We start from the raw sequence: 26,988 nt of genomic DNA, 5'->3' as shown, positions 1-26,988 counted from the left end.
TAAGGGTGGTTTTTCCATTTACTGCTGTGTCTCAAATCTAGGCTTTTCTAATTATTACTGTGTCTCAAATTCTGTGCATGTTTCTCCCACTGCTCAGGTGTGGTTTTTCTTTTTTGCTGTGTCTAAAATATAGGCTTTTCTAATTATCGCTGTGTTTCAAGTTTAGGCGTTCTTCCCACGGTTTCTCATATAGATGTTTCTCCATGGGCATAGCCCATCTGTGTTGGTGAACCATGTCTCACATTTGGCCCATCTGTGTTGGAGAGCCTTACCTCACATCTGGCCCATCTGTGTTGGAGACCTGTGTCTCGCATTTAGCCGATCTGTATAAGTGAGCAGTATTTCACATTTGACCCATTTGTTTTGGTGAGCAACTCTTTCACTTAGCCCATTTATGTTAGTGAGCCAAAATCTTGCATTTAGCCCATCTGTGCTAGGGAGCAACATTTCACAAGAATGGACCGCAGGACACAGAAAACATCACCTCTGGAGAAACCCATGGGGGTGGTAAATGCTGCACACCAGAATGTACGACAGGGGAAGGGATATGGGCCACAGTTAGTCAAAACAGTAGGGGTAGAAAAGGGTACTTCCACTAACTAACCCTACTAAAAATTCAACCTTCCGCAAACACCTTCTTAAACTCTCAACTAGACACAACCACACCTTCAGCACAACAAACCGCACGCGCTTCACAACACCACAACAACATAACAAACCACAGATAGCCTTGCCCAACAGCACATTGCAACTACCGACCGAATAACACACCTACGTTGAGTGAATGGTGTCAACCAAACTGAAGCTGCTAACAGTACATCACAGCTCTCTTGCTCTCTACTATTACTCAGTCCTACTAACCTACTCACCTCCCCCTTGCTTTAGAGATCTGCCAGAGCACCAAGAAACCATGCAGGTGGCAACAGTGCATGACATAATGATATGGCATTTATAACGCGCCTGTACACAAGTCTTTCTACGCGCAACAAGACAAGGAGGGGGAAACAAAGGGAGGACAAAATAACAATCTTACTAGGCCTTGTGTCATTCAGATTGCGGGGAAGAGGGAAGAGGAGAAGTGCCAGGGGGGAGAGGTAGGGGGAATTGCAGTTAACTCACAAGTGCAGCCAGCAGGTGGATCGTAAGTGCAGAGAGAAGGGACTGTAGGGTTGCAGATACAGACCCTTAAGTGCTGGGGAGCCCAGAGGCAGTGCAAGGGCAACTGGACATGCAGGAGCCTGGGCCCGAGTTCGGAGGGTGACCAGGTGACCAGTGCGCGGAGCACTCAGGTGCATTTGTAGGGGAGAGGAAGAGAGAAAGCCGAAGCAAAAAGGAAGGCCTTGAGTTGCTTCCAGAACCAGAGGTGGTTCTGCTCAAGTTTGAGAGAGGCAGGGAGGCTGTTCCAGAGGAAGGCCCCAGTCGAGGAGATAGATGTTCACTCAACTCTCTGCTTGGAGAAGCGTCTGACCCTCAGAGAGATGGAGGTGGATGAGTGGAGAGCTTGAGAAAGAAGATGTTTTGGAAGAGAAAGTTGGAGGTACAGTGGTCCCAGGCTCCAGAAATCCTTGTGAATGATGCAGACGATCTTCAACTTGATCCTTTCAGCCACAGGGAGCCAGCGCAGAGATTTCAGTCCTGGAGAGATACAATCCCTGGGTATGAGGCCAAGGACAAGTCTCACAGTCCTGTTCTGGATGAGTTGCAGAGGGCGTAGAGTAGAAGCAGGCAGATTTAGAAAGAGGCTGTTGCAGTAGTCCAGCCTAGAGAGAACCGGAGCTCTGGAGACAATGAGCTTCTGGGGGAAGGAGAGGAAAAGAAGAATACCCATGAGGAGGTGCAGCTGGTAGTGTGACTTCTTAGAGATGTCAGAGATGTAAGGAGAGAAGGCGAGTGTGGTGTCGAAGATGACCCAGAGATTTTTAGCCTCACAGGTGGGAGCAGAAAGAGGGCCAAGAGCGGCCAGGCAGATAGTGACAGGAAAGGAGAGAGCAGGTGTGCCAATGAGGAGAAGCTTGGTCTTAGTGGCATTAAGGCAGAGCTCATTGGTGGCACACCACTCCTGGATAGCAGACACACAGTCAGAGATGAGAGAAGGAGAAGAAGTGGTGAAAGGGAGCCTGAAAATGAGTTGAATGTCATCCACATAGCACTGAAAATTGGGGCACAGAGCAGCAATGCAGTGGGTAAGAAGTGCTAGGTATTGGTTGAACAGCCAGGGAGATATAGGTTAATCCACTGGGGAACACCACAGGAAGAGATAGAGATAGAGGAGAGGAAAGGACCCAAGTTGGACCTGGGAGGGTCGATCAGAGCGGAAGGAGGTCAGCCAAGCCAGGGCCTGATCAGTGATACCCAGGTTGCCACGGAGACGGTTGAGCAGGATGGCATGGTTTACCGTGTCAAAGGCAGAAGAGAGACCAAGTACGATAAGGACACAGGGGGTGTTGGAAACAAGGTTGGAGAGCAGGTCTTCACGGATGTTCAGGAGAGCAGTTTCCGTGCTTCTGGCAGCTCTGAAACTAGACTGATGGTCATGGAGACAATCAACAGATTCAGTGTGAAGATTAAGCTGGGAGATGGCCAGCTTGTTCAGGAGTTTGCCCAGGAAAGGAGTGATGGAGCATGGGCGATAGTTAGCTGGGCAGGATGGGTCAGCAGAGGGTTTCTTAAGAAGAGGGTGCACAAGGGAGTGCTTCAGGTGGGGGAGGAAGACTCCAGTGGCAAAGGAGTGGTTGCAGAAGTCCACCAGAGCAGGGGCCAAGGTGTCAATGTGGTCCTTGATGGTTTTGGAGGAACAGGGGTGAGCCTGTTTTGGGGAGACTTTCATAGATCAGACTTGTCTAGAAACCTCATCTGGGGAGAACGGGGGAAAGGCAGAGAAGGAGGGAGGAGGGGTGGCTGAACAAGGGCCAGAGGCAGAGCAGGGAGTAGAGAGGGCAGGGGGAGAGAAAGAGACAGAGGATAGGATGTTCTGAGTCTTTTGAGATGAAATGAGAAGCCAGGGCCGTACAGAGGGCCTAGGAGGGGACAGGAGAGGTAGAGACTGCAGCAGGATTGGCCAGCTCCTTGCAGATTTTAAAGAGTCCAGTCGAGTTGTTAGATGCCACAGAGATGCAGTCTTGGATGTGAGCTCTCCTCTTGGTGCGGACAGAGACCTGGTATTGCCTTTGGAGCAGGCGGCAGGCCAGTTTCTCAGAGGATGTACCAGAAGCACGCCATATCCTCTCAGTCATCCTGCACTTCCATTTAAGGGTGGCGAGGTCTGAGTCATACCAGGAGTTGCACTTGGCTTTGGGCTTCAAACGGATCCTCATGACAGGTGCAAGAACATCAAGAGTATCAGAGATGGCAGAGTGGAGCATGGAGCGGGCTGTGTCAGGGTGTGGGTCATCCAAAGTGGGACGAGGGTGAGAAGATGGTGGTGAAAGCCTCAACTGACACATGCTTCACGGGTCGGATAAAGGAGAAGGTAGATGTTAGTGCTGGAGTTGGCTTGGCCTGAGGGGTGGAGAGAGTGAGCTGGGAGAAAAGGAGAAAGTGATCACTCCAGGAGAGAGAAGTGGTGAGAGGGATAGAGAGGGGAAGGTCGGTAGAGATCAGAACATCCAGAGTGTGCCCTTCAGAATGAGTCAGGCCAGAGGGGAGGATAGAGAGTGAGAGAGAGTCGCAGAGGTCGCAAAAAAGTAGAGAGGAAGGACAGGAAGCACCCAGGTGGATGTTAAAATCTCCAAGAAGGAGGAGTTAAATGGTCGAGACCAGGAGGGAGTGTCATGATCTCTGCTTCCAAAAGGTCAGGGTTTGCCCAACTCCCTTGGAAGCAGATCCATAACCCAGGTTCCAAGTGCCAACCAGTCCCAATTGGGACCTTTTGGACCCAGTCCTGGTGCCAGTGGCACCAGGCTCATAAATATGCCCAGTCCCAGCGCTGGAAGCGCCGGGCTCATAATGCTTGGGTGGACTTACCTGCAGCAGACCATGCTGCTTACTTGCCTGCCAGTTGAGCCTCTGATCCTCTTCTGTTTGGAACTACTTTTCCTGTTGTGTGGGGCAGGAGCCACTCCCTAGGTTCAGAACACTGGAACTCTTCTGGAAAGCAGGAACTCTTTTCTTACCTAGGCGTGGCTGTGGAAGGAGACCCCTAAGCACTACAGGAGGCTATTTAAACCACACCCGATGGATGAATCTTGCTTTGCGTTATTCTGCATCCTCTGCACCAGAACGCTCATCGTGTCTTCTGCATCTGATCCTGGGCCTAAGGAAAAAGGCTTACCATCCTGAATCCAGTCTTCAGCAACACCTATAAAGACAAGAAAGAACAGGTTAGCATTACGGTCTTCAGTGACAGCGCTTCACTTACCTGGTCCATCGGCTGTCACCAACGCCTCGCGCTGCATTCCGGCATCTGAAAGACAAAGGCTTACCTACTCTTCGTGCGCTCCGGAGGTCTTCACACTGCATTCCGGCATCTGAAAGACAAAAGCTTACCAACTCTTCGCACGCTCCGGAGGCCTTCGGCGCTGCATCCCGCATCTGAAAGACAAAACAAGGTGCGTTAAAGACATTGGGGAACTTTAATACTCACGTGCCATTACTCCTTTCCACATCTAACCCAGTGGGTATTCCGGCACCCTGCAGCCGCTCCGAACTTGTACCTGCAAAATAAAAAGACAGTTAGAGCGCATCGTGAAGCAAGCAACAAGCGCTTACTTACGTGCTTCTAGGCGCTTCTATTCATCACACGGGCTCCATCGTCAACTCACTTCAGCCCGTCATCCGCCATCGCCGGAACCCTGCAAAACAAGAGACATCATTACTAAAGACTTTAAAGACATTAGAATTACTCGAAACTTACCGTTCGTGCAGTAAACGACGGACAGCAGTCCTCTGAAGTCAAGAGGCCTGCTCCCCTTATCCAGTGAAGAAACTGGTTACAGCACCCTGCCCCGAGGCAGATGGAGAGCACGGCGTTCACTTACCTAAGGTGAGAGCGTTAACCTTTGGGGTTCTACAGGAGAAGAGAAAGGGAAGAAGAGAGAGACATTCAATAACCCAGTTCATTAATCCCATATTTTCTATCTGCAGACATCTTACCCTTCGAGTCAGACATACAGTGCACAGAGGTCCAGCCCAAAGAGCCAGCCGTGTGTTACACATCACCTTTGAAGATACGGTATACGCCCAGTCAAGACCGGCGCCTCTACGGGAATCAGGTGAGCGTTACAGAACGCAAAGCCTACCACAAAACTCCCGTCCAGGCGCTATGGAAACCTCGGATACCGACCAGCTAGCCCAGTTACTTGGGGAACTAAGGGCAGAAGTGCATGCAGCCCGTCAGGAAACGAACGCTCTAAGAAGGGAACTGATTATTTCCAAGGAGCGAACAGATGATCTCGCTAGACAATTGCTACAGTCACAAGCCGGACAGACCCCGTTACCCGCATCTGGGGGAAATCTTCCTTCTACATCCTCTATGAATCCAGTGCAGATCAACCTACCTGGGAATGTACCTCTGGCTCCGCCCGAACGATTTTCTGGTGACCCAAAGAGGTTTGCAGTATTTATCAATCAGTGCCGGTTGCATTTCTTATGCCGGCCAGCAGCCTTTCCAACTGATCAAGCTAAAGTAGCTTTCGTGCTTTCGTACCTTAGTGGCAATGCGGCAGACTGGTCGATCCCTCTAGTAAATCAAGATGATCCGGTCCTCCATGATTTTCAAGCTTTTCAGCTCAGTATGGAAAAACTGTTCGCAAGACATTCACAGGGGCAGGCCTTGGACAATGAGCTTCTTTCGTTGCGACAAGGTAATCAAGACCTTTTGGCTTATATTGCGTCTTTCAACAGACTGATAGTGGAAACTCAATGGCCTGAGGACAAAAGGATTACGCTGTTTTATAGAGGTCTACGTGGAGAGCTCAAAGATGTGTTAGCCCAAGTAGTGAATCCCCCACAAGATTGTTCGGACTATATAGACTTAGTCGTTCAAATAGTTCACAGACTGCAGAACAGGAAGGCCGATCGTTTCCAAGTTTGATGCTCGAGTATTTTCCAAACCACCAACTCCTTCCAAAGGAGTAGACTCCGGGGAACCCATGCAAATAGGGGGTCTGAAAAGTCCTCTAACACAAAAGGAGCGGGAAAGGAGAAAACAGTTGCAATTATGCCTCTATTGCGGAAACTCAGGGCACTTTCTTCGAGACTGTCCGGGGAAACCTGCCAAGAAGGCAGTAGGAGCTGCAGTTACCAAAGTTACAAACTCTGAGCAGGGAAACGACCTTGCCCGACAAGAATAGAGGTCCTCTTGCCGAGCGTGAAAACCAGTTCCGTGACCTCGCATTTCGTGATACCTATGGTCCTCATTAGCCCTGATAATCCGGATCGATTACATGCAATTGAAGCTTACGTTGACAGCGGTGCCATCGGCAATTATGTGGATCATGAAATGGTTTTGAGGATGAATCTAACTCTTTGTCCCAAGGCTGTAAAGGACGTCATTACTACAGTGGATGGTACGGAGATAGCCTCCGGGCCAGTAACGCATACCACTCAAGAAGTGACGCTAGTAAGTCAAGATGGACACCATGAGAAGATCGTGTTCGATGTGATCAAGGCCCCTCAGTTTCAGATTATTCTAGGAATACCTTGGTTAGAGAAACACAATCCTCTGATCGATTGGCGAGCAAGAACGGTCCAGTTTCCAGAATGTGTCTCTACTTGTCACCCTCCACCTGGTGTTGCACTGGAAGCAATTTCTTCAGAGACTCCCCAGTTACCTCCCGAATACCTAGAATACCAAGATGTTTTCTGGAAGGATCAGGCTAACTCTCTACAACCTCATAGGTCTTATGACTGCCAGATAGACCTGATACCTGGATCTACTCCTCTTTGTAGTAGAATTTATGCCCTCACCGAGCCTGGGAACCTTCACCTTCGACAATACCTGGATCAATACCTGGCAAATGGGTTTATTCGTTCTTCCAAGTCCCCTGCTTCTTCAGCTTTGTTCTTCGTTCCAAAAAAGGAAGGAGACCTTAGAACTTGTATAGATTATCGCTCCCTGAACCAGATCACTGTTAAGAATAGATATCCGTTACCTTTGATCCCTGAACTCCTGGACCAAGTCAGAAAAGCATGCATATATACAAAGCTGGATCTTAGAGGAGCTTACCACTTGGTACGAGTAAAAGAGGGCGATGAATGGAAGACGGCCTTCCGCACCAAATATGGGCTATTTGAATATCAGGTCATGCCCTTCAGACTTTGCAATGCCCTGGCCGCCTTTCAATATTTTATGAACGATGTCCTCAGAGAGTGCATAGATGTCTGTGTTGTTGTTTACATTGACGACATCCTCGTTTATTCTTCATCGGAATCTGAACATCGGAAACACGTGAAAATGGTCCTCGAAAGATTGCGACAACACAAACTTTTCGCTAAGTTGGAAAAATGTGTTTTCAACGTGACTGAAGTTGAATTCTTGGGATTCATATTATCACCTGGCGGAGTGCGTATGGATTCAAAGAAGGTCGATGCAGTTCTCAAATGGCCATCACCATCCTCCGTAAAAGGTGTGCAAAGCATGTTAGGCTTCGCTAACTTTTACCGCAGGTTTATCGCCGAATTCTCTAGAATAGTCCAGCCCATCACTGCCTTGTTAATGAAAAACAAACGTTTTGAATGGTCTACCGAGGCGGAACAAGCTTTCCAGGATTTGAAGACTAAATTTATCTCTGCACCAATCTTAAAACACCCTCGCCCCAAACTCCCCTACATCGTGGAAACTGATGCTTCAAGCCTTGCCATGGAGGCAGTTCTATCACAAAAGGACCCGGTAACCAATCAGTTGCATCCCGTGGCTTTTTGGTCCCGCAAATTCTCGCCTCCTGAAATCAATTACACGATTACTGACAAGGAACTTCTGGCTATCAAGTCTGCCTTTAAGGATTGGCGGCATTATCTGCTGGGGGCCCGACACACCGTTACTGTGATTACGGATCACCGAAACCTGCAATATTTGAAAACCGCAAAAGCCCAATCCTCTAGACAACTCCGTTGGGCATTATTCTTTGCCGAGTTTGACTTCATAATTACCTATCGACCTGGTACAAAAAACGGTAAAGCTGATGCCCTTTCTCGGATGGGAGTGGAAGAACACTTGATCAACCCTAAACCTGTACCAATCATTCCCGAACAAAGAATTCTGGGTGTAATCGCCACACAATCCATAGAGGAAGTTAAGGATAAAGCCAGGCAACTTGCAACTCCAGCAGACATACAGAATTGGCATCTGCAGGGAAAGGACTTTGCAGTAAAGGACAACTTATTGTATTTCCAAGAACGATTATACCTGCCCAGCACAGATTTACAGAAAAAAGTAATCTCTTGTTATCACGATTCTTTAATGGAAGGACATCCCGGTATGGCCAAGACCTCAGGAAAGATCAAGCGCTACTTCTGGTGGCCGTCTTGGAAAAAAGATATCAGAGACTTTATAATGTCCTGTGGAGTATGCGCCCAAAACAAGAGTCAAAAGGAAAGACCAGCAGGCCTCTTACGCCCTATTGACATCCCACCTCGCCCTTGGCATACGCTTTCTATGGACTTCATCACCGATCTACCTCCATGCTCCGGATACAATACGATTCTAGTAATCGTGGACTCATTTTCCAAGATGGCGCATTTCATTCCGCTCAAAGGCTTGCCAACAGCAGCAACTCTGGCCCGAGAATTTCTCGAAAACATCGTCCGACTGCACGGTTTTCCTTCGGTTCTAATTTCGGATCGAGGTAGTCAATTTATTTCTCATTTTTGGCGAAGTTGCTGTCGGTCGGCTCAAATTGATGTGAGACTATCGACCAGTCACCACCCTCAGACCGACGGACAAACCGAGAGGACCAATCAAACTCTGGAACAGTATTTACGCTGCATGCTGCAACAAACTGAAAAAACTTGGAAAGACATCCTTTGGATAGCCGAATATGCCTACAATAACTTTGTCCATTCGGGAACTGGGAAAACCCTGTTTTTTCTTTTGTACGGCAGTCACCCTCGAACCTCGGAGTTGGATCCCCTCCAAGATCTTGAAACACCAGCAGTAGACTACCTGCATTCTACTATCACCCAAGCCTTTAAGGAAGCTGTTTCTCACCTTCAAAGGGCTAAAGAACAATACAAGAAAGGAGCAGATCAACATCGGAAGGAAGCCCCTCAATATCAAGTAGGGGATCAAGTCTGGTTATCCACCAAATATCTACCTCTAAAAGAGCCAAGCACATTCAACCCAAGATACCTTGGTCCCTATTCCATCACTACCATAGTAAACCCAGTAGCGGTCAAGTTGGACTTGCCCCCGCACATGAAGATACATCCGGTCTTCCACGTCTCTCTATTAAAACCCGTGCAACCTCAAACCCGACTAACTAAATCTCCAAAACCTATCCTAGTTGATGGGGAACTCGAGTTTGAAGTCAAAAGCATTCTGGACTCCAAGATCTCCAAATCTAAACTATTTTACCTAATTGACTGGAAAGGCTACGGCCCCCAAGAGAGATCCTGGGAACCTGCTGAATATGTCCACGCTCCTCGCCTAATCAAAAGATTTCACCGAACATTTCCTGACAAGCCAAAACCCCCGGAGAAGCCCGGTTTGGGAGGGGCCTTGAGGGGGGGTACTGTCATGATCTCTGCTTCCAAAAGGTCAGGGTTTGCCCAACTCCCTTGGAAGCAGATCCATTACCCAGGTTCTGAGTGCCAACCAGTCCCAATTGGGACCTTTTGGACCCAGTCCTGGCGCCAGTGGCACCAGGCTCATAAATATGCCCAGTCCAAGCGCTGGAAGCGCCCGGCTCATAATGCTTGGGTGGACGTACCTGCAGCAGACCATGCTGCTTACTTGCCTGCCAGTTGAGCCTCTGATCCTCTTCTGTTTGGAAGTACTTTTCCTGTTGGGTGGGGCAGGAGCCACTCCCTAGGTTCAGAACACTGGAACTCTTCTGGAAAGCAGGAACTCTTTTCTTACCTAGGCGTGGCTGTGGAAGGAGACACCTAAGCACTACAGGAGGCTATTTAAACCACACCCGATGGATGAATCTTGCTTTGCGTTATTCTGCATCCTCTGCAGCAGAACGCTCATCGTGTCTTCTGCATCTGATCCTGGGCCTAAGGAAAAAGGCTTACCATCCTGAATCCAGTCTTCAGCAACACCTATAAAGACAAGAAAGAACAGGTTAGCATTACGGTCTTCAGTGACAGCTCTTCACTTACCTGGTCCATCGGCTGTCACCAACGCCTCGCGCTGCATTCCGGCATCTGAAAGACAAAGGCTTACCTACTCTTCGTGCGCTCCGGAGGTCTTCACACTGCATTCCGGCATCTGAAAGACAAAAGCTTACCAACTCTTCGCACGCTCCGGAGGCCTTCGGCGCTGCATCTCGCATCTGAAAGACAAAACAAGGTGCGTTAAAGACATTGGGGAACTTTAATACTCACGTGCCATTACTCCTTTCCACATCTAACCCAGTGGGTATTCCGGCACCCTGCAGCCACTCCGAACTTGTACCTGCAAAATAAAAAGACAGTTAGAGCGCATCGTGAAGCAGGCAACAAGCGCTTACTTACGTGCTTCCAGGCGCTTCTATTCATCACACGGGCTCCATCTTCAACTCACTTCAGCCCGTCATCCGCCATCGCCGGAACCCTGCAAAACAAGAGACATCATTACTAAAGACTTTAAAGACATTAGAATTACTCGAAACTTACCGTTCGTGCAGTAAACGGCGGACAGCAGTCCTCTGAAGTCAAGAGGCCTGCTCCCCTTATCCAGTGAAGAAACTGGTTACAGCACCCTGCCCCGAGGCAGATGGAGAGCACGGCGTTCACTTACCTAAGGTGAGAGCGTTAACCTTTGGGGTTCTACAGGAGAAGAGAAAGGGAACAAGAGAGAGACATTCAATAACCCAGTTCATTAATCCCATATTTTCTATCTGCAGACATCTTACCCTTCGAGTCAGACATACAGTGCACAGAGGTCCAGCCCAAAGAGCCAGCCGTATGTTACACATCACCTTTGAAGATACGGTATACGCCCAGTCAAGACCGGCGCCTCTACGGGAATCAGGTGAGCGTTACAGGGAGGAGGAGAGGTCCGCCCACTCAGAGAGGAAGGAGGAGATCTGACAACCACAGTAAGGGAATGTCTAGTAGAGAGAGAGCCTGCAGATGAAGCATTCGAAAGAGGAGTAGGCCTGCGTAGGAATGACAGCAGCAGGAATCCACTCAGGGAAGATCAGGGCTAAACCCATCTGGAACGGTTGGTCCTGGGCACAGAGAGGATCTTGTAGCCGTCAGGGAGGAGAGTGTCAAAGCTCGTGACAGAGCTGGCTGTGAACCATGTCTCTGTGAGACCGAGGACATCGAGGTTCAGTTCTTCAAGGAGGCGGCAGATGTCAGAGGAGTGTTTGACAGCTGAGCGAGAGTTTAGAGTGCCAATATGGAGACGGTTGCCATCCTCGAAAGACTCCCGGGGAGGTGTACAAATTAGAGGAATGCCTTGCAGAGGTGTAGAAGAAGCCCGAGAGGGGGCAGAGGAGGAGGGAGGAGAGGGCAAGGTAGCCAGAGAGGAGACAGCAGAAGGAAGGAAATTGATGAGGCACGGAAAGTGTCTATCAAAGAGGAGAAGATTGGCCTGAGGGCCCTGGACCAAGACGGTACCATTCAGGTAAACATTAATGATGACCTTAGAGGAGTCGAAGGAGGCCAGGAGGGACTCCCACCGGGTGCCACCATGAATGGAAGAAGAAGAGAAAGGAGAAAGCACAGAGACCATATGAAGAGTCCATAAGTCTGGCGAGGGAATGACAAAGAGGATGTCGGTGAGGGTTTGCCTAGAGGAAGCACTATTATAGGTGTCAGCGGTAGGGAGGCTTGGGTTGGAGACCAGGATGTCTTTTTTAAACTTCTTCCTACCAGATTTAGTCAGGAGAGCAGGATAGTCGATGGAGAAGCAGTTAGAAAATATAGGAGAGACAGAGAGCACCATATAGTAGGTAGGGAGAGGAGAAAAGAGGAAAGGTGTCAGAGGTGGTGGGGAGAACACTAGTGAAGGACACAGGGAGGGGCACAAGCAGACGAGAGAGACGAGACAATGGTAGACATGGGACAAGACGACAGGAGCTTAGATAATGGTAGAAAGTTTGCTAGATTAATGCTTTGCTAGGAGGCAAAACCACAGAACGGCACTACTTTCATAATGCAATTTAAATACCGGAGAAAAAGACACCTAAGTCTGAGAGTCCTGTGTAGTGGGAAAAAGGCCTATGTTTGACAATGCAATTTTAAAGACTCACAATGCAATTTAATTAACAGCAAAAAACACACCTAAGTCTGAGAGTCCTGTATAGTGGGAGAAAGGCGTAGGGTTCACAATGCAATTTTAAAGACTTTCACAATGCAATTTAATTAACGGAGAAAAAACACACCTAAGTCTGAGAGTCGTGTATAGTGGGAAAAAGGCCTAGATTAGGTGCAATTGGTAATATATCCTACAGCAGCAACCTGAGCATGGCTGAACATCAGTGGTGACATGTAAAGGCAGCATAAAAATCAGTACCTAAAATTACCAATCCATTATCCAACAGGTAAAGTGCAAGCAGTGACATTTCTTCCACATGAGCATAACAGGACGTAAATGGCTTAAAACATAAAAATACCTGGCCATATTCCGAAGACACCAAAGCATTAAAAGCATCACAGTTAGACACGCCCTACACAACATCATAAAGCAGTGTGTGCCAGAGCACCTTCATTAAGAATCTAAGGCAAATCAGACCAGATAGAATGCGATTCTTAAAACTGAACCGATTTACATGAATGTTGCCTCATGCGCCAGGCCCATGCTGAATACTTCGCTGTTGGACACACTGCAGGCCCGTTGGTAGCTTTACAGCATAAGGCCATTGCCTCCTCTGTGGCTCGAATATATCATTCCCTAAACAGGCGTGTCAAGAATCTTCTTCTTTCTGACAGGTATCGTGGGCAGATTAGAACAAAATGAACAGGAGTCTCAGTTACACCTGGGCGAAATGGACATGCCGCTGACACACTTGGGGTCCGTCTACTGCAAACGCTCACCAGCTGTAGAGTACTTATCCGAAGTTTAAAATTCAAAGCTCTTTCATGTTTTGGATTAACATAATCAAGGTACTCTTCATACCCCAGCACTTGCTTAAGGCTCCAATATTTTGTCAACAGTGACATCCTGCCCGTGGGGGGGGCGCTGTTGCGCCGAAACAAGATGGCCGCCTAATCCCAGTGCTCCGGACTGGGAGAGCGCAAAAACCTAAAAAGGTGCCCTAATATACTGCAATACTACTCTACACTGGCGGTAATTGTGGGTGAACCACCAACCTACCCCCCTGCCAACTCCTGGACCCAGGCTTCCCCCGGGGGCTGAGCTTTGAGCCCCGCTCGCACTGGGGCTGTGGTGTCATCTCCGAGCCACGTTACGGCTCCAGGAACTGCAGCTTTCCCTGATACCAGAGAGCGCGGCGCTGCAGGCCGCTGCGGGGGAGGGGCTTTGCAGACCTCCCGGGCGGCCCGAGCTTTCCACGGACGGCGGATTCACCCGGCATCTCCCGGATCCAGGCTCCCGCTCTGCCGCTCACCACCGAGGACCCCACTCTGGCGAGCCACCACCCCCGCTGATCGACTTCGTGCTGGCCTGGGAGCTCCGAAGTCCCCGCTTCCTGGCCTCGCACGGTGGGCGACGAGGACGCCGACGCAGGTTCTCCTCCCTATACCCTGCTTCCTGCTTCCCTGTTGTGGGCCCCGTTTGGACTGGGGCCTTGGTTCGCTGGCCCGCTCCACGCTGCGGCTCCTGGATCTGTGGCTCCCCCCGTCACCGCTGCGGAGGAGGGGCATCCGGCCCTCTCGTGCGGCCCGGGCGGCCACCCTTGACCAGAGCTCCACTGGCTTCACGACTACTGCGGCCCGCCAACTTCGCGGGGGCCTGGAGGCCCCGGAATCCACCCGCCTCCTGGTCCCACGCGGCGGGGGACGGAGACACCGCCGCGGGTCCTCTCTCATCCAGCCTACTCGCCTGCCCTCCCTCCGCTGCCCCCCTCACACGGAACACAGACGCTGCTCACAGCAAGGTAGAGGGTACGGGGGGGGGGTGTCTTTGCTGGCTCCGTGGCCCACTGTGCCTCTGCGCAGCGGCGGATCCGCGCCAGGCCCCCCGCTCTGGGGATATCCTTCCTGAAATTGGACACGTACTGCGGCCTACGACCACCAGCTTCACAACCTTGGCCTCCCTGCGCTCTTGCAACCCAGGCGCAACGTGACTGGCTTACTGGGCCCCGGAGTCCCCCCGCCTCCTGATCTCACTAGGCGGGGAACGGAGCCGTCACTGCAGGTCCTCTATACTTACCTGCTTTTCCTCCGGTGCCCCCCCTCCCACGGAACACAGAACTCTCCTTGCGGCAAGGTGGGGAACACAGGGGGAGTCGTCCCACTGGCTCCGGTGATCCTGTGCTGCCCGCTTCGCTCACTACAGGCGCGCCCCGCGGCCCGCCACGTCTCTACTCAGCTCTGCGCCGAGCCCCCTGCGCTTGGGGCGCCTCTCCTGAAATTGCTCTCTTCCCCCCCACGGGCACTGTGGGGGCGCATACTACAGCTGGGAGCCCGCACCGCACTGCCGCTCCCTCCCTTTCCCTACCACCTGCTGACTGTCTTGGTGTGGTGCCTGCCATATACCCTCACTTATACGCGGCGACGTGCCTGGGCTGCGCGGAGAGCCATCACGGGCCCGGTTGTGCCGTGGACTTTGTGTATCTCCTGGTTCACTTGACCTACACCGGCGGCCGGCCTGTACTACTGCTAATTGCCCTCCCGCGTGCGGCCGGTGCATTGTCTGCTCGCCTCCCCCCCTTGTAGTGTGACATCCAACCCGTACCACGGGAGCTCTGTCTGGTCGTCTCACACCTCCTCGCAGTGAACCGCCTGCTCTAAGTTCCTCACGACTGTGCTCTCGCCGCTCCCCATCTATAGCACTCCTGAACTTATAGCTCTGCTTTCCACCATGACTAAGGGAGCCGGTTCCAATAAGAAGCAAAGTTCACTAAACATGTTTGCTAAGACCCCCTCTAAGTCACTTTTTGATCCCCCGGAGGAATCACCGACCACCACTGCACCCTCCACCTCTGAAGACTCGCAGAAAATGCTAGAGTACATACGAGAGGGTTTCACCACACTCCACACTAAGTTAGACGATATGAATGGGACCATCTCGTCTATTAAGGCCCATATTGAGAGGACGGACAGCAGGGTCTCTGAAATTGAGACAAGGGTTAGCACCGCAGAGGATGACCTGATTTCCTTGCGTACCGCTGTAACCACCTTGACCAGCCGGGTCTCTGCGGTCGAGAAGAAAAATGACGACCTCGAATCCTGCTCTAGGAGGAATAACCTCCGCATTGTAGGTATACCGGAGGACAACATTCATGAGCCTATGGAGGAGTACGTGGAGCGCACCCTCCTGACGCTCTTGGACAACCCCAAGCTGTCAGCACAATTTGCAGTGGAGAGAGCCCACCGATCCCTGACTGCCAAGCCCAGGCCGGGTGCTCCGCCCCGTCCCATCATAGCCAGGATCCTCAACTTCCGCGATCGCGACTCCCTGCTCCGGGCGGCCAGGGCCAAGGGGGAGCTGCATCTGGGGGCGGCTAGAATACACTTGTATCCGGATTACTCGGTGGCTGTTCAACAAGAGCGTAAAACCTTCCTCGCGGTGAAAAAAAGACTTCGAGACTTGGGAGTCAAGTACTCCATGCTTTTCCCTGCCAAACTGAGGATCGAACATTCTAATCAAACGTATTTCTTTACCATCCCGGAAGAGGCTTCGAAGTTTATAGACGAACACATACCTGGCTGATCTAAGCAATGTTAATATGTCTCACATGCTCCATTATCTATTATCATACCTGTGCCATGGGATCGGACCGCCATGGCGCTCCCTCCCTCACTGTGAGAACTGCTCATCGTAGCCCACTACTGCACAAGTTGCTTCTGTTTCCCCTTCACCTTTCCATATAGGCGATGTTTCGTTACCATGCTGTCTCATCAGAGTTCCTATTATCTGTTTCTTGTTGGACTCACAGCCTGGACATGTCCTGCTCTCTCAACCCATCCACCTCTGTGTCATGTTCCTACACCCTGGTCCCTCACCAACCATGATTTTGCACGCTCCTCTCTTGCGTTGTAACGGACCGCACGGTCCCATCCTCTTTCTCTGCGGGCCCTAGCTTATGGTTCGGGTACCGTGATGACCTGCACCCGCTCTATGTTCTCCACCTTTACCTACCACGTAATATAAACCTCCTGACGCTCTCCCCAGTCCGGCGGCCATTGGCCGGCTGCTAACAGTCCCCCAGGCGCTGATGCCTAAAAGTTCACGGTTGTTCTGGTTTTGTTCGGATTTCATCCCTCTGATTGGGGGAGGGATGTGGGTGGGGGGTTGGAAGGGAACGTTCTGGTTTAAAAATGTCTTGACAGCCTCCGGAGGCCCCGCAGACACCGCGCCCAAGCAGTCCACATATACAGTCCACCATCTGCATACACCTAAGGTACACAATTTTCACGACCCTGGAATCCACCCTTGCTTATTCCACCGCCATTCATATGAAAATGGCTGATACCTCCTTGACTTTTATGAGCTGGAATGTCAGGGGATTAGGCAATCATAAGAAGATGAGGCAGATCCAGCTCCACGCCGAACGCCACAGAGCGAAGATCCTTTGCCTACAGGAAACCCACGCTCGCTTAGAGCAATGTGAGCGATTCGCCAGACAATGGGGCTCCCAGAGATACTACACTAACTATTCTACTCAGAGTCGAGGCACCCTTACCCTAATACATAGCAGCCTCAAGTTCACCTGTCATCAATCCCACATAGACCCACTTGGTAGATTTGTACTCATCACTGGTATACTGCAGCGCCAGGAGATAATCATCCTGAATATATACGGTCCCAACGTTGACGACCCCGACTTTTACCATCACCTAGTCACGTTACTTGAGAGCTACCCCCTGATCCCCATCATATGGGGCGGGGATTTCAACACTATATTAGACGTCACCTTGGATAGGGCCGGTTCTCGCCCTCGTCAACTGTCTAGAGCGGCCTACTCGATCTTGACTTCGCTCCCCCGCTTGGCACTGGTGGACGCTTGGCGCCTAATGCATCCTGATGACCGTACTTACTCCTTTTACTCCTCAGTACACGATTCCCACTCTAGAATAGATAGATGGCTGGTCACAGACTTACTGATTAGATGCGTAACTAGCTTAGCCATTCTCCCCAGGACACTCTCGGACCACTCACCAGTACTAATTTCCTTAAATTGGGGACCTGACGCCAACAAACCAAGGCTGTGGAGGTTGAGCCCTCACGCGCTCCTCGACCAGGTTTTCGCCTCCGAGCTTGAATCCTCAATTGAGGAATATTTCGAGATTAACTTAAATTCCGTCTCTACACATGCCGTGCTATGGGAAGCCTTCAAGGCACACACGAGAGGAGTCGCCATCTCTAAGAACAGTGGTATCCTTAAAACCATCCGTTCCGACATCGCCACCAGCGAATCGGCCCTATCTGCTTATGAATCACAGTACGCTGTAGATCACTCCCCGGCCACCTTGGCAAATCTGGGCACTGAGCTGGACAGGTTCCGAGGCCTTGCTGAACACGAGGTTAAGTTCCTGGACTCCCCTCGGTTGGCGAGGAAATACGGCGAGGGTGAACGCCCCGGCAGAATGTTGGCTAGACTGCTACGCCGCGAACTTGGTGCCCCCAGCATACCGGCCATTGCTAGATCAGATGGCACACTCGCCACCTCCCCTCAGGACATCAACTCTGACTTTCTCGCATTTTATTCCTCCCTATACTCAGAGGTCAACACCTCCCAGATAACCGAAATCAACTCCTACTTAGAGAACCTCCCGTTATCAGTCCTATCAGCCGAAACTAGTGCCTCCCTTGAGCGGCCCTTTACTCTAGAAGAAATCATTGAGGCCATCGAGTCACTGGCAGCGGGGAAGGCCCCCGGCCCCGACGGGCTCCCGATGGATTTCTACAAATTATACAAAGTCCAACTAGCGCCGCACCTGCTGGCCATGTGGGAGGAATCGTGCGAATTGGGCATACTCCCTCTATCTCTCCGTGAGGCACTCATCACGGTGCTCCTCAAGCCTGGTAAAGCCCCCACGCAGTGTGGCTCCTATAGACCCCTCTCCCTGATTAATAGCGATATTAAAATATTTGCCAAACTCCTTGCCAACCGCTTGGGACCATATATGTCCCACATTGTTCATCCAGACCAAGCGGGCTTCGTACCGGGCAGGTCCACCTCCCTAAATTTAAGGAGACTCTTTAATATCCTTAACAGAATCGCCCCGGCCACACATGCAGTGGCGGCCACATTAGACATGCATAAGGCATTTGATTCAGTTTCCTGGAAATACTTGTGGTGCGTCCTCGAGAAATGTAAATTCGGCCCCAACTTTCGCGCCCGGATAAAGCTCCTTTACACTGCCCCGTCAGCCAAGGTCCGTACAGAAGACAGATGCTCTTCCCCTTTTCAGATATTTAGAGGAAACGTCAGGGATGCCCCTTCTCTCCGCTTATTTTCGCAATTGCCATGGAACCTTTCGCTGACATGATCCGGCAGTCACACACACACAGAGGGCTGCGCACGTCTGGCCAGACCGACATAGTCTCCCTTTATGCTGACGATACCCTGTTGTTTGTTCGATCCCCTGAAATTAATCTTTTACCGATACTGATAGATGTGGCTCGATTTGGGGACATATCAGGCTTGACGGTCAATTGCTCCAAGACTATACTATTCCCGCTCACAGACTCGACGCACCCCCCTCAGGATCTGCATGGGTTCACCTGGGCTTCTTCTAGCTTCACCTACCTGGGAGTGGTGGTCTCCAGGCACACGTCACAGCTACGAGACGACAATTATCACTCTTATTTAACCAAGCTCGAAACTAAAACCTCAAGCTGGACTAAGCTTCCCCTTTCACTAGCGGGCAGAATAGGCATACTCAAAATGATCGTATTACCTCAATTATTGTATCGCTTTACCAATCTCCCCCTGTGGCCTGGGGACACCTTTTTTCAAACACTGCGCACCATATGCAACACATTCCTTTGGCACTCAGGGGCCGTTCGGCTCAAATTGAGTACACTAACTGCCCCTAAAGCGTTGGGCGGCTTTAGCGCACCCGACTTCATCAGATACTGGGTGGTGGCCCAATCACAGTTTGCTGCATTCTGGTTCAACACTACTGATCCCCCCCTCATGTCCGCCTTGAGAAGCTGGCTGTCTGTGACCGAGTGATCGGGTCCCTGGTCCTCCGCCCAATCTCCCCTTCCTTAGACTCGGCGAACCCGGTGGCTTGTACGTCCCTGGCGTTGACTAAACTCTGGTCCATGGTCGGCTCACCCCGTCCGTTTCACGGGGACCTCCCCCTGTGGAACTTCCTTCCCGATGTTCCACACATCCCACTTTCGGTAGTCACCCGCTGGGCCACTGCTGGCTTTCTGACTTTACGTGATGCCTTTGAACAGGGGAACTTCATAGAATGGTCTGACCCCCCCTACTCAGGCGACGACCTTCGGTGTGGCTACAGTACTCTTCACTTCGAGCAGATCTCAAGTCCACCTATCCAGACTTCCCCGCCTTGCCCACTGATGAACCTTTAGTGGAGGATCTCTGCTCCTATCTCTCCTTCAGGGGTAAAGTGTCGCGGCTCTACTCCTTACTTCAGACCAGAGCGGCACCCCACTTTACCGAGCTGAGACGCAGATGGGGGGAGGACCTTGATGCCGAAATAACTGAGGAGAGGTGGGCTCGGATGTGCGCCCGGACTCACGAGGTCTCCTACAATACTAAATTTAAGCTCATTCAGTTCAAAGTCTTACACAGGTATCATCATACACCCGTGAGACTTCACCGCATGTTTCACACCAACCCCCCTACCTGTCCTAGGTGCGGCGCAGATCAGGCCTCCTATATACACATGCTATGGCTATGCCCCCATCTGTCCCATTTCTGGCTAGACATCTGCTCTACATTATCAGACATTCTAGATCACCCAATCACCCCCACCCCACTGCATTGTTTATTCCACGATTTCCCACAGCTCCCCCGCGATGCTAAGAAATTGGCAGGCCTCTGCATGCTACTGGCAGTTCGCTGTATATTACTTTGCTGGCTTCGCCCCAGAGCGCCCACCTACGCCCAGTGGCTCAGATCGGTCACATGGGCTCATGATACTGAGCAGTCCTGGAGTGCTATACAACATCCCCACTCTAGACCAAGGGACATCTGGCCGAGATTCCGTGACTATATTTCTGCCACGACCTCTTCTTCTACATCCCCAGATGCTTCCCCCTAAATACCATACTACCCCGGGGCATGTATATTACGCTCTGGGTTTTGCCGATTATTGATATGCTACATTCATGTAATAGTATATGTTTCTTCCTCATACTGTTTGTAAATTATGCTGGTGCCTTGTGGTCTTCCTCTGGTCCTTTGTTTGTGCTGTCAAGTCAATAAAAAAGAGTTTACAAAAAAAAAAAACAGTGACATCCTGCCCAACCTCAGCCAGGATGGCCTGCTCCACCTTTGCCTCAGAGGCTCTCTTAATGAACAGTTTCTCTTAGTGGTCATAGTAACCGGGTTAAACAAGAGCTCACTTGCCCAGAATGTCGTTCCGCCTGAGATAATAAATCAATAACTGCATCTCTATATTTCCCCAGCTCATCAGCTGTCCATAGCGTTACAGAATAATTCTATACACTTTATGGCGGTTTCCAAAAACACTGGCAGGCATAAACTAAAACAAAGACTTGAACATTGGCAGCTGTTTGATTTCATTATATCTCGTTTCCCAGTACGTCTCTTGGCCTTGCAGCCCACTACCACATCTTACTCGCTTTGGCATTACACATTTTGGTCATGTACAGTCTCACATTATAAAAATATTTCCAATGCTTTGGTTAATGAAGGTCTCTGGTTGTGCTGCCACTGACTCCACAACTACGATAGAGAGCTTTCTGGTTTAATGGCACACATTCTCTTCTTATAAGAAAGCATTTTTGTTCATCCGCACAGAGTACTCACCTGCCACAAGGTTCCTTCTGCCTTGTAAACCTTTGCTATGGCAACGATGGGAATCCAGATGACGCAAAAAATAATCATAAGCCACCCAAGTGCTGTTCCCCAGGCAGGGTACGGAACACCATTATATGTGGGTGCAGTAAATGTCACCAATGACCAGACGAAGATGACCTGCCAAGGAAAACAAGCATTTGTAGGTTAACACACATGATCGTTATGCCCGTACTCATCAGCAGGCAACAGTGTCAATAATCATGTGTATGATTTTATAGAATCGTTTACATTTTCATCACATTTTACAGGACAACATATTTACAGCTACTTACAATTTGAGAAATAATTTCTGAGTAGAACTATTTAGTCTATCAACATGCATGCTGCTGATGGTTGTGACCATTTTATGTGAAGTCCCAAACTCGATCCATGACTCTTATTTCTAACAGCTTCGCATGAGTGGTCCATTCCAAATAGTTCTGCATTACTATTTACTTGTAATCCCTAACCTATTTTCTGCAATTGTTTTCCATCTATTTAGGTGTCTTCACTTTGTGACACCCCCACTCCATTAAACCTCCTTGCTCGCCACCTTTTCCCATATCAGGTGTCAGTGACTTCTTGCATTTGGGCACCCCGAATATCAGCTATAATCTACTTTACAAAGAGCAACCTTATACCAACCTGTATATGTTATGCCATCCTTAGGTAGTTACTAATATGTGCATACAAATATGTATCTGTCTACAAATATGTATCTGCATACAAATATGTATCTGTATTACGTCCCCTCCAAAAAGGTGCAATTCGTTCTGCTATGTGTGGAAAGGTGATGTTTTACCATACTACCTAATGCCGTGAATTGCTCTTCCCTTTCATTCAGGTGTGATTGATGATTGTTAGTCTCTTTAGATTATCCACTGGTCTGAAGCTGGTCTCTGCCCTCTACCACACCATCCTGAGTTTGTATGGTAGTCCTGACTGTCTTGATTATATATTTAAGGTACTGATTGGTTATTTCCTAATTTCTCTATATTCCTAGATTGGGATCGGTTATTCTCCACTCTAGCTTTTTCCTCTACGTGTTTCCATCCTTTTAGTAAGGCTTGTCAGCGGTGCTCAAATCATTCTGCCCCTGTTCATAATCTGAATTAATTAGGGAAGGTGCAGCCTGGAATTTAAAATGTCACAAATTAGCCCCTAACGGTTGGGCCTCCTGGCAGTTAGAAATGACAGATACGCCCCCACTGAAATGTTGCTCTTAATCCAGATTATCTGACAGGCATTGTGTTCCTAGTGACTATGGACATCCCTAATGGTTGTTTCACTGTGACCCTGTAACTAGACTAGAGGGGAGATGGGACTCCCCCTGATTCCATAATCTAAAATAATTTGAATAAGTTCTTGACCCATTTGAACTAGTAGCTGGTATTTTCCAGGAGTATTGAATGTGGGTTTATGCAAACTTTCAGTCCGTCACGTCAAGCAGTTTTCCGATTAGTGACCTTTTGAGGGGTACATGGTGGATATTCCTACCAACTATATGTCTTCCTCTCAGGTATTTCTTGAGTTTGAAATGGTCAGCTAGTTTGCTTTTCCCCCAATGTTCAGCCCAAAGTGGCCCTGTCAGGGTTGCACCTTCTCTTGGGGACTCCTTCAGTGTGATTGGTTTGTCAACTGAAACATTTTGAGAATACCTGTTTAGGATAGTGATATATATCAATCTTCAGTTCACATATCTCCCTGGTGAGCCCTGAATCTTTTGTCATCCAGCTTGATTCAGGTTGGCTTGATAGATCTCCATTCATAAGTGTCTCTGACCTGCTAGTGGCTTTCAGTGCTCACTTGTGTTTGGTCAGAATCTTTTGGACTGTTCTTCCTACTATCACCTCGCTGATTGAGTCATTTACTGTTGTCTTGCTCTAAATCAGCCTTCAGCTCACAGGGTCACTCCAAAAATGTTTGACCCTCTGCATCTCTAGATTGGTCCAGCTTCCCGGATGGGACAGTGGGGCTTCTCCCTAGGTCTAAGGGTTTAATTGGAAATCTAATACTTATTCTCTCCTTGGGAGCTGTAACTTTTCTGAGTTCTTGGACATTTCTAGGTTTCTTTCTAGGAATCAAATGCAGTACCCTTTGGGAACACTACATGCAATTAAGACTACAAGTGTCAGTACAATTTCACCTTTGGTACAAGCATGTACTACACAGTTATGTGGTAGCAGTGGCTGAGCAGCCAGACTTATCTCAAGAGTTGAGTGAGCAGTATAACAAGTTACACAAAGGATCAAAAAATACAGTGGTTCAAACAAACACTTACTCAAGGTATCTTGGTAAAAAAATATCATTTATTTACACAGTCAGTTTGAAAACATTACACTAGCAAGAACAGCTCAATATCATATACCAATATATGACAAATACACAACCAATAAGTTACTGAACAAGTTCAGCTCCCCTGAAGTCGGTGCAAAATGGCACTTTAGATACTTTTAAAAGGGGTAGAAAGACAAGGTTATAAGAATCAATAGCACAAATACTTTCATAGGCAGGGCAAAGGGTTTCAGTTAACTACAACCAACAATTCAGTTCATAGGCCTGGGCAAAGTCAATGGTTCAGAGTCTTTGTACAGGATAGCACAGTTCTGGTAGTAAACGGTTAAGTCTTTGTCATGGATCTCAGAAGAATTTGGTCAGATGAAAAGTTAGACAAATGTTTAGGGAAGGACAAGCCTTCAAAGTCCGGAAAGTTTCACAAACTTTCACCGTGGCTGAAAAGATTTGCAGACCGCGTTTGCACAGTGCCTTTAAAGTGAAGAAGAGCTGTAGCAGAGGCAGTTGTTCCTGGCAGTTCGAGCAGATCTCGCTGTTCCTGAGCTTCAGTCGTGGGGACAAGAAGGAGGACGTCGGGAGGTTCCTGCACTGCCCAAGGAAGAGGCCACAAGCTTGGCAAAATGTCGGTTTAAGTTGCGAGTGCCTTAAAGACCACAAACTGGTAACCTTCCCACTGGCTATCCGGTTTTCAACAGCACTCTGCAGAAAATTCGACCAGGAGGGGACGGTGTCCAGGCCGCTTACGAGTTGGTTGTTCCCACCAAACTCAAGGGAAGAAGTTAACCTGAAGGGCTTCTCTGTCGATGGAATTTCAGGCAATATAGACCTGCAGAAGGTCTTCACCGGTCGTCCAGGAGTTGCAGCAGTCCTCTTCCTTCAGCTCGTCTTCGGTTCTTTTGTTCCAGTGCTCGACTCTGCTTTCCAAGTCCCAGAGACCTGCTTTTGAGCAGTTTTCCTCCATTCATTGCAGCCTGGCTGCCAATCACACAGAAGGGGGTCTGTCCTTGCCGGACAGCCAGCCAGACAATCACGCCAGAGTGCATTGAGGTCTCCTAGGAGACTAAGCACAGGGAGTTTCGGGCACCTCCCTCACATCCTGTCCATCCCAGACACTCAGGCGCCAGAGGAAGGCTTCAGCACTGAAGCCTGCCAAAGGCCAACAAACAAAGGGACCAAACCTGGTTTGGCACGCAGATACAAACACAAGAAGGATTTTTCCTAAAAGAAATGGTGAAAAATGTTGACCAGAATCTGTTTTTACAGATAGGTCTTAGGCGCCATACTGAAAAACATGGCTGACACGATTTTTAGCTACCGTTGTTCGCGGTCGGGAAAAATCATGGTAGTTTGATCTAAACCACTGCCACCAGCCATTTAAAGTAGGAAAGGGTAAAATGTATGAGTGTTTTGACTTGGGAAGTTAGGCAACCCCTCCAGCACTCTATAGGAAGATAGTGTGTGCTGGGTCTGTAAATGTAAAGAGACTAGTAAAGTCAATTTAACTTTACATGCTCTGGGAGACAGTAGTCAGTCCCAGAGAAGGTATTTAAACCTTGGGAAGTCTGAAAGACATCCCTGTGTCACTGCACTGAAGGTGCTGTGTGACACACAGAAAAAGATGATGCGTATGGAGTTGTTTTAAAACTCAATAACCAAAGAACACAAAAGTAAAACATACATCAAAATACATAGAAGAGTGGGAAAAAAGGCTCACACTCTTCCCAGGTAAAAAATAAAATCCTAGAAATCCAGCAAAGTTGCTGGGGGTCTCAAAAGGTAAGGGAAATTAGCACATTCTTGAGAATTCTCCCTAACACTTTGGTATGCTTCGCATGTTGGCCCCTACAGCTTAAGGCCGCTCAATCTAAAGCAATGTCTCTTTTTGTCTTTCCCTTCTTCTATTGTTGGCCTGCTGCTCATGTTAACCCCACATCTCCCATGTATCCCAGAATGGCTCACTACCAGTTCCTGTGTCATTCCAGAATACAGGATTAGGGATCTATGATCTCTCTGTTTACCTCACAATCTGCTGGACTTTCTGAGTACCACATATTTTCACAATTCAGGCAGGCTATGGTGCCCTTTTAGTTAATTTGGATGAACCAATCAGGAACATTTTGTACCAATGTCACCACAGATGGACCAGTACTGTACAGAGCATCAATAATTCTCCAACGGTGAATGGTAGTGGCAAAGAAAAAAAATCCCTCAACACTCCTGGGGTATCGCTACCTGTACATAAGTCTCAATAAGGGCTTTCACCCTACTAGGAGTCAAGAAATCATAGGCACTGTTTTTATTTGCATGCTTGGGGTTATCAATATAATCCTTTTGCATGATCATAATAAACCAATTATCAATACAGTTAAAAAATGTATTCCATGCATACATTACAAATCATTCAATACATACACCATATAAAATATAAAACAAATATGTACAAATAATCCCTGTTCAATAAATTAAATCCATTAAAATCGACCTATACCTTATACTTCATTTACATATTTCAGTTTTTCAATCAGTCCCATCATTAAGCAGGTTTTATTATACCCCAATAGATAAAAACATTAATGTTATCATCAACCGTCAATACCAATCTACATAAGAGAGAGGAGAGACACTTATAATGGTAAAACCACTCCTTTCCAGATATAATAGAGTGCGCCTGTTATAACCAAGGATCTGGCAGAATATATCGCAGCCCATAATTGGTTATAGGAGATAGATGTTATTTCACTGACCAATTTGGCATAACTTTTTAAATTATATTGACTCTGCATGGGCCAGCCTATCAATAGATGCCATGATGTCTCCAGATATAGATTACAGTATCTACATTTCCTTTCTTCAATAGGAATACCAACCGACGCACCAGTATATTCATAGCATGGTAATATATCAAATCTTAGATAGATTAGAAAGCACTTGAGGTCCTAGCTACAATATTTCAAAAGACCTTCACTCAGGTTAAAATCCTGAATGGCATATTGTCTGTATCACTTTTTTAAGCCAAGTGAGTCCACATTCAATGATACGTCCCATTCTCTTGCTTTAATTTTTATCTTTAAGCAGACCTTTTCCAGTAGTTCCGGGTTCTCCAAATGAGGTTCTAAAAAGAGAGTCTGGAGGAGCACTTTGGAGGATATGGTAATATCTTCCATTAAAGGATTACTTTTCTTGACCAGGTAGTCTCTTCTTATCAGACTCATCATGGAATCTTCAGTCACACTCTGCACCTTAAGTTTAACATATAGTCTACAGTGTTGTAATTTCCATAGTACATTTAATGATGTAATGCCTAGTTCACAACTAATGGCCTTGATAGGGATAGACTATGGTAGTCTCAATACTGATCTCCAAATTTTACCCTCTAACCTATCAAACCATTGAATATGTCACTCGGAGCACCTCAGGTCCATATAAGATGCTTGGTTTAAAACTCATCCTATACATTTGTAGGAAACCTTCAATA

The 26,988-nt window shown here is 48.6% G+C and overlaps 1 protein-coding gene across 1 annotated transcript in view; it reads right to left on the bottom strand.

Moving 5' to 3' along the window:
* Positions 1-26,988, bottom strand: part of LOC138481019 (sodium- and chloride-dependent neutral and basic amino acid transporter B(0+)-like) — a 753,261-nt gene that overhangs the window by 24,687 nt on the left and 701,586 nt on the right. The window contains exon 13 of the mRNA XM_069612866.1: positions 21,189-21,356. Coding sequence (XP_069468967.1) covers positions 21,189-21,356 — 168 coding nt within the window. The remainder of the gene's footprint in view (positions 1-21,188; positions 21,357-26,988) is intronic.

This window comes from Ambystoma mexicanum, chromosome 5p (genome assembly GCF_040938575.1).
Source record: "Ambystoma mexicanum isolate Mex_15411 chromosome 5p, UKY_AmexF1_1, whole genome shotgun sequence".
Lineage (NCBI taxonomy): Eukaryota > Metazoa > Chordata > Amphibia > Caudata > Ambystomatidae > Ambystoma > Ambystoma mexicanum.
This window is presented reverse-complemented; position numbering and strand designations above follow the sequence as displayed.